The sequence below is a fragment of the Thunnus thynnus genome, chromosome 20, assembly GCF_963924715.1.
Source record: "Thunnus thynnus chromosome 20, fThuThy2.1, whole genome shotgun sequence".
In the NCBI taxonomy this organism is placed as follows: Eukaryota; Metazoa; Chordata; class Actinopteri; order Scombriformes; family Scombridae; genus Thunnus; species Thunnus thynnus.
The window spans coordinates 25,745,973-25,757,759 of record NC_089536.1 but is presented as its reverse complement, the minus strand read 5'-3'; the positions used below and the strand labels follow the sequence as shown (position 1 = coordinate 25,757,759).

The 11,787-nt window shown below is 38.2% G+C and overlaps 1 protein-coding gene across 2 annotated transcripts in view; it reads left to right on the top strand.

The window, feature by feature from the left end:
• Positions 1–4,754: 4,754 nt before the first annotated feature.
• LOC137171740 (AT-rich interactive domain-containing protein 5B-like) overlaps positions 4,755–11,787 on the top strand; it is a 54,318-nt gene continuing 47,285 nt past the window's right edge. For both annotated transcript variants that reach the window (XR_010924814.1, XM_067575833.1), the window contains exons 1-2: positions 4,755–5,379; positions 5,628–5,882. Coding sequence is in view for 1 of the 2 variants with exons in the window: in XM_067575833.1 (XP_067431934.1) it covers positions 5,359–5,379; positions 5,628–5,882 (276 nt within the window). In the remaining variant the exon portion in view is untranslated. The remainder of the gene's footprint in view (positions 5,380–5,627; positions 5,883–11,787) is intronic.

Genomic DNA, 11,787 nt, shown 5'->3' with positions numbered 1-11,787 from the left:
TTGACTTGCATTGATGAGTTGAATGAATGTGCTGCTGAAAGTTCACTCAACTCATTAAATTAAGGTTCTAAAAAAATCTTCATAGCATGCATTGTTTGAAAGTTAAAACTGTCTCTGTATCCAAAGCTGGATATATCCTATTCCTCTGTGCCACAGACACCCACTGTTAAAAACGATTAAAAACACATCAGTGAGCCACACTGTTGCACTGGGTGACATGTTCCTTCACCATGTAGATAACTGTCACGTTAGTTTGTTTAGAAACGGCTCAAAGACTAATAAAAGTGATCACATTTTCAGTTCAGGCAAAGTAGTTCCTTGTCCAGCAGAAACCACTGTGAACTTTAGTACAAACTTTTTTTTTAATAGTTTTTGGACAACAATAGTGGTCTACCACAGAGAGGAATAAGATATATCAGGCATTGATACACATGTAATACTTGTAAGTAGATCATGTCATTGTTGGTTTGGCTCTGCATATCTGATTTGTTGATGATGGCCAGCCTTGTCCTTTAAGATAAGTTGTTATGTTTCTTTTTGTAATAATAAAAACATGTAAAACATTCATATTAACCATAATTGAATGAGGTGAGAGCAGCCTTGCATGTTGTCTTTATACTGACTCTGCTATAAGGTGGCTCCAGCAGCAGCAGCAGCCACAGCTGTATGTTCATTATGACGAATGTAAAGCTGATTCTTCAAACTGGAAAAATATTGATGGAAAACAAATATGACTGTAATGTCAGTGTGACTGTTATCTCTGGTTGAGTTAACTGAAGTTTGTTGGTTTTACATTTTTACAACTCATGAAGATAACTTGGAAATAATAGTGTACATAAAATGTTTTACAATCTGTGGACCATCCAGAAAAAACAAAACATAATAATTTGGGTGATGCAACCCTTTAATATACAGGCCTACTACGATCATATTAGTAGAGTGTAATGACCTTATTATTCCTCATAATAAGAAATGTTCATTCAACTCATGTTTAATTCATTAACAGTTGCAGCAACACAACAACAATAACACAGAAACCAGTGCAGTGTTCTTACTGTAGTAACATATTATAACCATAATCTCTCCCTATGGGTGCATACACAGGCACACCCATCCTCAGTCCCAGTCTGATGTGTCCAGATGTTGTTGTTGGTGGTGCATGTCTGCCTGCCTCTCCTGACTCCCAGCACATTCCTACGTTACCATGTAATCCAAAACCCAGTTTTCACTGCAGAATTACCACCACAGATCCCAACTTCCACCCCTGCCGAAAGAAAACACAGAATTTTGCATGTTTCACCCATTTTGCCACAAGCATGAGTCACAGGCTCCATTTAAACTGTTTATTTCTTCCATGCAGAGGTACACTTCATTACCCCCTGTCTTAAATTAGATTTATTCCTCATCCTCTCAGGCATTATTAATGTTGCTTACATAATGACTGAGAGATTGTATGGCTCTCTGTATTAATCATTCATCCCTCACTACATAACATCACACTGTAGTGACTGCAATATATGAGCTAACTGCCTGTCAGTGCTTTTTTGTGTGCCATAATGCTTATCCTGGCTGTGTGGATATATGAATGGGGTGTAGAGTAAGGTATAGGAAAATAATGTCATGAAAAAAAAAAACAGTGACAAAGGTCAGACTTTATCAACATACTAGCTTGTGCTGCCGAAATCAAAAAGAATATGAGCTCTGTACATTGAGTGTAGCAGACAAACTGATGCTGGGATCAGACTGCATGATATTTTTGTCTTTTGTGTCAAATCAGGTGATCCTTGAGTCATAAATTCTTGCAGTGACTTGGCTGAGAGACATAGCAGACCACATGTGGGATTCTGACCACTCATACCATGCATATTACACAACCTATATGCCGTACAGTGACTTCACTGCTCCACCTGACAGTATCAACATTAATGTTTACATATACTCAGTGTTTTATGAATGAAAGTGAAGCTGACACCATCATGGTCACCGGGCGGTGAAGGTGGGCTCTGTCTTTTTATTTTCACATCAGTAGAAAGAGGGTGAGTGTGTGTGGTGAGAGGGTGACGTCACACCCACAGGTGGGCTTCATTTGATATAAAGCTCCTGACCTGAAGCTGAGAGTCAAATGGTTACATGTTCACTGAAATGAAATCAAACATCTTTCAGTTGTCCATGTTTACAGCTGTGCACTGAAGAGTGCTCTGTGCTCCTATAGGTCAATGTCACAGAACACATCTTAGATGTTGTTGCTCTAGGCAAGAGAAGGCATTCTTATGTTTTTATTAAAGATGACAGGAAATGAAAGGAGAGAAGTTCATATCTGTCATGAACGTTGCAGTTCACGTTTGTTAACCTCTAATCCACACTCATAAAATGAGCAAGTTTCTCATCTGACGCTCATTTTCGTCAGGCCATTATCAGCTGAGGCATAAGGCAGGTGTGCAGTGCTGAAAAGTAAATGAGTACTTTCAATCAGGAGGGACAAGTGAATGAAGCAAAAATTATTGTTTATTATACAGATGATATTGATGATTAAGGGTTGTCAAAAGTCTTTGGCGCTTAGGCTCTGCAGGGAGATTTGGAAACGAGGGACATCAATCCTGAGAGGCAGCAAGATAAATCCCCCGTTGGAGTCCAGACACTGGTGGTGGCGGCTGATGACTTCTGCTGAGACTGATAAGGCTGATGGGGTTGATGAAGTGATGCACTGATGAATCTGCAAAGACTGGGCAGTGATGGGGAAGTGGTGGGGCGCACAAAATGGCACCATGAAAGGCAGAGAGGGAAAAAAACGTAATGCAATATGACAATGACAGCGGTTACCATGGTATCGCTTAGATGTGACCAGCTGATGTGACAGCTGACGTTCTAATTGACACCCAGGGGAATGACAGCATGCGTGAGGGATGGGAATGACAGATGGTTTGAGAAATAAAACTACAGACCTGAGCATGCAAAAGATAGTCTTCCTGACTGAACTTTCGCTAAGCTTCATTTACTCGAGTACTGCACTTCAGTACAATTTGAGGTACTTGTACCTTACTTTAGTATTTCCTTGTTATGCTACTTTGTACTTTTTACTCCACTACATCTATTACTAAGTACTTTTCAGATCAATATTCCATACATAAAATACATGATCATCTTTATAACATAACGATGAAATAACATTGTTATAGTCAGCTGCGCGTTGACAGCAGCTGCTGCTTACATTTACATGTCAATAAATCAGTATTAATAATCCAATAACATATTTATGATAAATATACAGTAACTCTAAATGGGGACAGTTTGCATAATGAGTACTTTTACTCTGAGACTTTAGGTACATTTTGCTGACAATACTACTGTTACTGTAACTGGACTATTACTTAAGTAAATGAATGTAGTATGAATGCCAGAACTTTACTTGTAATAGAGCATTTTAATTGTGGAATTGCTACTTTTACTTGAGTAAAAGGTTTCAGAACTTCTTCAATAGTCAGGTGACATTACATGTGGGAAACTATAAAGGATCAGTCTTGTGATATTTTACATTTTTCTTATTGTCATTAAATCTTATGTACAGAGCCAAACCAACAATGAATTGATCTACTAACAAGTATTGTGTGTGTATCAAAGCCTCATATACATTACGTCAAAAGTCTGGACACACTTCCTCATTCAAGTGAATGGGAAAGTGTGTCCAAACCTTTTACTGGTACTGTATCTTATTCCTTTGTGCTGTAAAGCTCCAAAAACTATTAAAAACACATCAATGAGCCACACTGTCACACTGGGTGACATGTGCCTTCATTACCAGGAACACACACACTGTAGCTTATTTTGAAGCAATCCCACACACACCGTCCTGCTGCCACTCAATACTCACTCAAACACCAAATGTGGATTCATTCACCACTAAAAATAGCCCCCAACAAATGCACTATTTCCTCAAATTTCAGTAATATTTGATAAAAACTGCAGTGACCAGCTGTTTTAGGGAATACCTGAATCTTTTTAAAAACTAAACATTATATTTGTGAGGCAATTTTTAAGAATTTATGTGTTCAGTGTAGGATCCAATAGGCCTGAAGCCAGGGTAGATGTCAGAAAGTACTGTGAGTGCTCTGAAATCTTGCTGCAACATTGCATCCAACAAGGTTGACATTAAATTAAAATGATTAAAGTTGATGGTCCGTACATAAACCTTCAGTATATCAAACCTTTTATCCAGGAGACCTGTGTTTCTACGTTGAGTAACACTGAGGGTGTAATTAAATACAATACAGAATTGTTAAAAATACTTCCAGAACAGCCAAACAGAGTCTAGTTTCTGTAGAAACCACACACCTTAATCGGTGTGATACCAGAGCAACTGCAGCTTTACTTCAGGCTGAACTGGTAGAAGCCACTTTGTACCTTTATGGTGGACTGAAAGCGTCTGCTCTCTGTTGAGTCTGTTGTGTTTCATCTGAAAAATGTAGTTTTGTTTATAAAAATGTACTTCTCTACTTCTGACTGGTGTAGAGCAAGCATGACGATTACTTCTGTATTTCAGTTCAAGTTAACAGTGTACCACAACTTCCCATAACACCCACATCACATATCACACAGGCAATGTACAAACTTTATTGACAGACAGTTTGTCCTTCTGTACTGTTGATCTTTATTTCTGTGTTTGTTTGTTTACATGTTTTCCATTCTCAAGCAACACATGATTACTAGAAATTTATTTCTGAAAACTACCGCGAATTTCCGGTGTTTCTATTACCTGCTGCACCTAGGTGTCTCTCTCTCTCTCTCTCTCTCTCTCTCTCTCACACACACACACACACACACATACACACACACACACACATACACACACACACACACACATACACACACACACACACGTCCTCGCTACAGGTCCTAGCAAATCCATAGAGTGATAATAACACAAAGGGTGAAGTTAAGCCCTAACTTGTTAACAATAAAATATTTAAACTCTTACAATATTCGTAGAAAAAGTCACTTCACCTCCTGCATGACGGTATGCTGCGATCGTACTACTTTTTTATATTTTTAAGGGTTGACATTATATAAGGAGCTGAGGGTGGCGGGGCGCACTGCGACGTTTTCGGCATTTTAAAATGATTTCACCGGCTGAAAATCCTCAAATAAAATGAGTCAGTGTAAACGGAACGGCAGGGGAAAATATTGGGCGTCATTTTTGTACATTTTAGCGGCGGTGTGTGAGAGCTGTTTCCTCTTCATATTGACGACGGGCTGTTTCCTCTCTGCTCTCATTACGCAGCCTTCCAGGACGGCCGTGCTAACCCTTCAAGCCCACAAGTTTGGAGAAATATGTTGTAAGTTTAATCAGTTTGCAGAGACGAGATGGAGCCCGATTCACTGGCGGTAGGCTCATTTTATCATGACTTTTTAATAATTTATTACGACCGGTCATTGGGCTTTACAGGCGGGTTGTATGTATATAGTGCATTGTCGTTATAGGGAAATTCCTGAATAATTTCTGATGATGCTCATGAAGTGAAAGTTTATTGGGACTGAACAAACTATATCAGGCGTTATGCTTTTTGAACCGTTGGTGTTGATCTTGCTCTCAGTCCTTCTAAAATAACACTGTGTGACTGTTTTTTCCGCAGTGGGTAGGTTCACCTTGCGGTTTGCACGGACCATATACATTCTACAAGGCTTTTCGGTTTAACCTTGACGGTAAACGGAGGCTTCTGTCGTTGGGAGACTTCTTCTTGGTGCGCTGTCAGCCGGGAGAGCCGCTCTGCATCGCCGAACTGCAGCTGCTCTGGGAGGAGAGGACCAAACTCCAACTCCTGTCCAGCTCCAAACTTTATTTTCTACCAGAGGACACCCCGCAGGGGCGGAGTGCCAGTCACGGCGAGGTGATTAAACCCACAACTTTCTCTTTCCTATATTATGTTAAGACTGTCTCTTAACTTGTTGGATCAATAAGGATCTTTTAAATAACATTAGTCGACATTTGCTGGAAGCTATTTTATCAAGGCACCGCAAGCAAAGCCAGTGTTTTAAACTGCAATTTCACTTTGCCTTTGTGAAAATATACACACACTGCCATGAGACGTCTATGAGGTAGTAAAGCCTCTAAATCTGCCACACATTAAGTCCACCAGGCAGAGCTGATTTGAGTGAAATATTTACTTTTATGACGCATTTTTACCAGAAACACCGAAGATGGTGAACAACCCCATCTTACGGAAACTATTTATATTCTACATACCAAATATAGGAAAGACTAAATTCATAAGAAGTTAATCTTGGGTGAAGTTCTACACAAGTATTCCGTGGGCCCCTTTTTAGTTTAGCTGGTAAACATTGCCTTAAAATGTGAGAATTTTGAACTGGTCTGGACCACTTATTGTATATTATCCTAATATACAAAGTCCTGAAATATCAGAATTTTGAACTGAGTTTTGTCTGTTTATGAACCTAATATTACTACTACTAACACATCTTTTATGTCAGACATTTGAACTAAGTTTTGTCTTTTTTATAGCCCGTATATAAAATATTGTGCAAGTTGTTTGTGACACATTCTAACATTTGAAAGTGAGTAGGTGGGTCTCTTTGAGTCATCTTCTGCTCCCAACATTCATGTTCTGTTGCCAAAGAGAGATTTAAGAATTAACAATTGAAAAGAAAAATGATTGCAGGACATTCATTTAGTTAATGCATCTTTAAGCTAAGTAGAGCATAGTCAGGATTCTTTTACATATTGAGAGTCCAAATCATCTCAGCAGAACCCCACCCACCTAAAAAATTATAGCTACCCACCAACCTAGTGTAAAATGTTCCAAAAACGTGAAGAAATGAGAAAATGTCACATTTTCCTTGTTAACTTAACCGTTGAACTCTATTTTCTGTGAATTGTATCAAACAGAAAGTTGTTTCAAAGCCTTCTCTATACTGCCAGCTACAGTATGTAACTCTGGTGGAGAATTAAAAGTCCTTCTTGTTTTGATAAAAAGGCCTTGAAGCTTGTTGAAAAGTGTTGTGTAGACTGTGGTTTTTGCCAAACTGCTTTGAGGGGAAACTGACTCACATATTAGAGATTTTGTGATTCATATCACATGGAGCAATCTGTTCCGCTTTCTAACTGTTGTGACACAACAAGCTGATAAAATAAGCTGCATATTTCCATTTAATCTAAACCAGTGTGACTACACAACAAACTGATGTGAACGAGGCCTCCATGTGTGGTCCCATTAAGTACACACTAAAAATCAATACAGTCATTTCTTGGTATTATTTTATCATTTTAGTTTTGATATCAGTTGAGGTAAATGAAACATATCTTTTTTTTTCCACACTGATTTTGCTGATTGTGTCTGTTCATGTTTTACTGGCACAGTTCAGTGAGTGAAGAAATTACACGTAACTATAAATCTGACGCCCTCTTTATTTTTTGGCTGTATGGTATGCATGATGAATATCTATGGGGCTGTGTGTTTTTGTGTTTGGGTTGAGGGAGTGCAGGAAACACAAAGTGACAGGTGAAGTAGGCAGGTTAGAGCTTGGAAATGTGTTTTGAGGTTAAGACAGAATATGAGCTGACACGTTTAGTCATCTGCTTTCAAATGGAATAAGTGCTCTGCCAAACAAAAGTGAGATAATAGCACACCACCAAATTACTTTCTCTTGTTTCAAGATATCATTGCATGCAAGTGTCATTGTACTGAACTCATGAAAAAAATAACACCAACATCAAGAGACTGACACTCAAAGGTCACACCATTCTTTATTAGAGGAATAACTTACACAATCACATTTGAAGATCAGTATTTGACTATGTTATTTGTTAAAGGGATATACTGTGTTTTGCTGTGCAGCATGCAAGTCTGTAGCCAATTAGAAATGTGCTAGTGTTTGGCTGCTCTCAATCTTTATCAACTGATTAATAATGGTTGTGCCTTAAAGGGAGCCACTGGCATTTCTGAAGGTTACTGTGTCACAGTGCTGCAGTGGCCAGATTCATTTCACAGAGTCAGTGACTGAACAAGGCTCTCTGTGCTATTAATATTAATATAAAGGCAATATTATGGAGTACTCAGCAAGGTAATTTTGTATTTAAAATGCATTGGCTGTAATGCAAAGTGTGATGGTTTTGGGCTGCAGCACTGCCTTACAAGGCGAGGGAGGGTGCAGGTGTAAAACTGAAACTACCTTAAAGATCTGGATTCAGTTAGTTTTTTGTAGTTACCACGTCTGTGACCTGAAAACCTATGACTGGTCACAGTCATGCTTCAAAGAAATGTGTCATTTTGAAACATATTGTGTCTCATATTCTTCCTTCAGACAGCACACATATATGTTATTCTCAGGGCTGAACAATGATCTAATTGTGATTTTCTGACCAATATTTCAAATTAAATTGTGTTGCAATAACAATTAGTTTCATTATGGGCGATTATTCTGCCCATTATTTTTCCTGATTTAATTGAGAAATGGTGTGGCCATAAACCAACAGAAAACTGTGAAAAATGCCTTTCACAATTTCCTTGAGCTCAATTTGCATGAAAAATTATTTAAATAATTAATAAATTATCAAACTAATTGACTAATCATTGCAACTCCAGTCTACACAGAGGTCATTTGAAACATGATAAGCTTGTACCAAGCACAATCACAAATTGATCTTGTTTTTACATAAATAGAATCAGATATTTATTCCACTTTCTATTTTTTCAAACACCAAAGTCATACTGAGCTGTGTGTCTTCTTTGACAAAACCCTCTTTGGTTGAGCATAGATAGTACCAATGCCATATTTTGATTAGGTCAGATTATTCTGTAACCTGATTTTAAGGTTGAGGTCAGGTTAAGGGAAGGGGAAATACTAATTGGGTAACAGAAGATGGTGTAACACCAGCATACAGAGCATATCAATAAATCTTCCCTCTACAGTTATCATTATAACCAGTGAAACAATTGTCTCCAACTATACCTTTCACTTTCACATCTTGTTAATTATGTAATGTTATTAAAATCCCTTCAAATTAGAATATTTTTCAAATCACGTTTTCAATTCCAATCTGTGTAGGCTGGAGGATGTTTCAGATTACCTTATAGCTCTGACGTAGCAACACTAATCATGGGTATTGTATCTGTATAGTGGAGTTTTAGCTCATTTGCCTGTTCAGAACTTTAACCAATCAAATAATGTATTTTCACCGCTTTGATAATGCCCACTGTATGTTAATCTTCCTCAGAATGCACAGTCATAGACAACCATGATACACATGTGCCAGATTCCTTTGCCATTCAAGTAAGCAGAGTAGTTCATGAGAAAATAGCAATGAGGAAATAAAAATGCCATTACCAACTATGGCCTCAAATGTGACCACAGAGTTTGGTCAGCTCTTCTCTGACACAGGCTCAACAAAAATTGAACATATGTTTTATTGCAGGACTGTTCTGGTTGCATCTGGTTGTTTGGGTTGCATTACATTGTACCAGGGTTCTATTTTCCTGGTCACTGAGTGTATCACAGTTTGTCCCACACCTAATACTATATTTTTTTAAATAAGAACTACATAAAAGCCACACATATTTATTTTAAAAGTTTGACTTTAAGATTTAAAATAAGCATGCTTGTGCTCTTCAACTGAATTAAAAAAATAAGGAAATGTGTGCTGATAAAAACAAATCTTTAACAGCGTCAGAAAACATTGTTAACTTAGTTAGCTGTTGTCCCTGTCTTTAAAGCTTGAGTGCGGTACTTTTAAATATAAATTAACTTCCGTTGCATCCAAGCCCTTGCCAAAGTAGTTCACACAATGCTGATTAAGCCTATCACTGCCAGATAAATCTCTCTGTATTTCACAGTACATCAGAGTTTTGCAGAGAGCAATGACTGAATTTGAGACTGTCAACCAGGGCGGACTGTCCTCAGTGCGCCCCAACTGGGGACTGGCTCATGTAAAATGCGTCAGGGGTCTGCAGCGATGACATTGACAGTGTTTATGTAATTAATTCACTGCCAGAAGGGGGAGACAAAACTTCTGCACTGTGGGTTTAAAGATCACTCACCGTCGCACTCTCTTTCTCTCTCTCTCTCTCTCTCTTTCCCTCTCTTTCCCTCTCTTTCTCAATCGCACACTCGCTTCACACACAACCTACGCACTGAGCTATCCCTCTAAGGAGCTATGGTACTGGTATAACACGTTTTAGTTAAAAAAACATCTTAAAAATGCTTTACAATACACTGGCGGAAACCCTGTACTAGGAGTGACCCTGTTCACATTACATTTGATGATTTGATCCATTGTTTATAGAAAAATGTTGATTAGTTGATTAGTGCAGCTTTAACCAGACAAATACTGTGTTTTTCATTGCTTTGAGAAAGCCTACTTTCTTGTGGTATTCCACAAGGCTCTATCCTAGGGCCCATGTTTTTCTATCTGCACACACATAAATCCCTAACAATGTAACATTAGTTAATATCTTTCACAATATCACACATGGTTACTATAAGGAAAACAGTTTTTTCACAGACCATGGAGTGTATAGACACCGGCTGTAAACTGACATTCTGTGTGTTTGTAGATCCTCTTTGTGGCATTCAGAACCATGGCAATGTATCAAGAATAATAATCAAATCTAATAATAAAGCACACAGGCTTCCTGTTTTGCACTAATCTATCAGTGCATTCCGTCTTAATCATGCAGATTGGCAATGATTTCTTCAGTGCAAGAACACTGATATAGAGTTATGAGATGGTATGTGCGCTGACTTGGTATCATGTCGTCGCTTGCTTAACAAAACACAGACATGCTCATCCAGCAACACTGTGAATTTCTTGGAAACCTTGACTCTGGGACATATTGTGTAATGAGCTAATGTGTGTCATCTTGTTCTGTTCTTGGTTACTGTAATTACATGAATCAGCTCATACTGCAACAAAAAAACTCCCCATTGTTCTACATTGTTTATTACTTTTGGCTTTTGGTAACATCAAAGGATCAGATTTCTGTTGGTCAAAGGCAAAAAAAAGAACTACCCTGAGACAAATGTTGGCATGAAATCTGTGATCTGTCGCTGGTTTAATTTCTGCTGCTGCACTGACCGTGAACGTGCTGTTAGATTTGTTGAGTCATGATGGTTTGATTGGTTACTGCCAAGTGAGCTTATTCTTGTACATTGTAGTGGTACATCCCCAACATTTTCACATGGGGTTCTGCCTCATCGTCCACATGCATGCTGAAACATAGCTGTTTTGCTATTGATTTAGAGATATCTTGTTCAGCCTTTGTATTAACACATTTGGTATTACCACAGTCTACTGCCTTTCTAACTGTAAATCTCAAGCATCTGGAAAGGAGTTTGTTAAAAAAAAACAACTTCTCATATCAAAATGACAAAATAGGTTGTTTGTCATTTCCTTCCAAATGAACTCATACGATTGTTATCTGATCTTCCCCCTCGATGGTTAATGTTTGGTTGGGTTTACACAACTAAAAGTACTTGGTTAAAGTCAGGGAAAGATTATGGTCATGGTTAAAAGTATATTGATGGTGGCAAGGAGACAGGATACAAACTTAAGTTTTGCAGTACAATAACAACATCACGTTACAATCACCAATGTTTTTGACAGGGGACAGTCATTGTTCATATGACCACATCAGGAAATTGTAATCAGATTAAGAGTTTGAACAAATAACTGACGCTGTAGCTTTTTTGGTCAGGAGTTGACAATATCTTATTATCAAGTGTCCTTGTAGCTGACTAACAAGACCTGTTTACAGAGACTGTCTTCCCAAGAAAAACCAC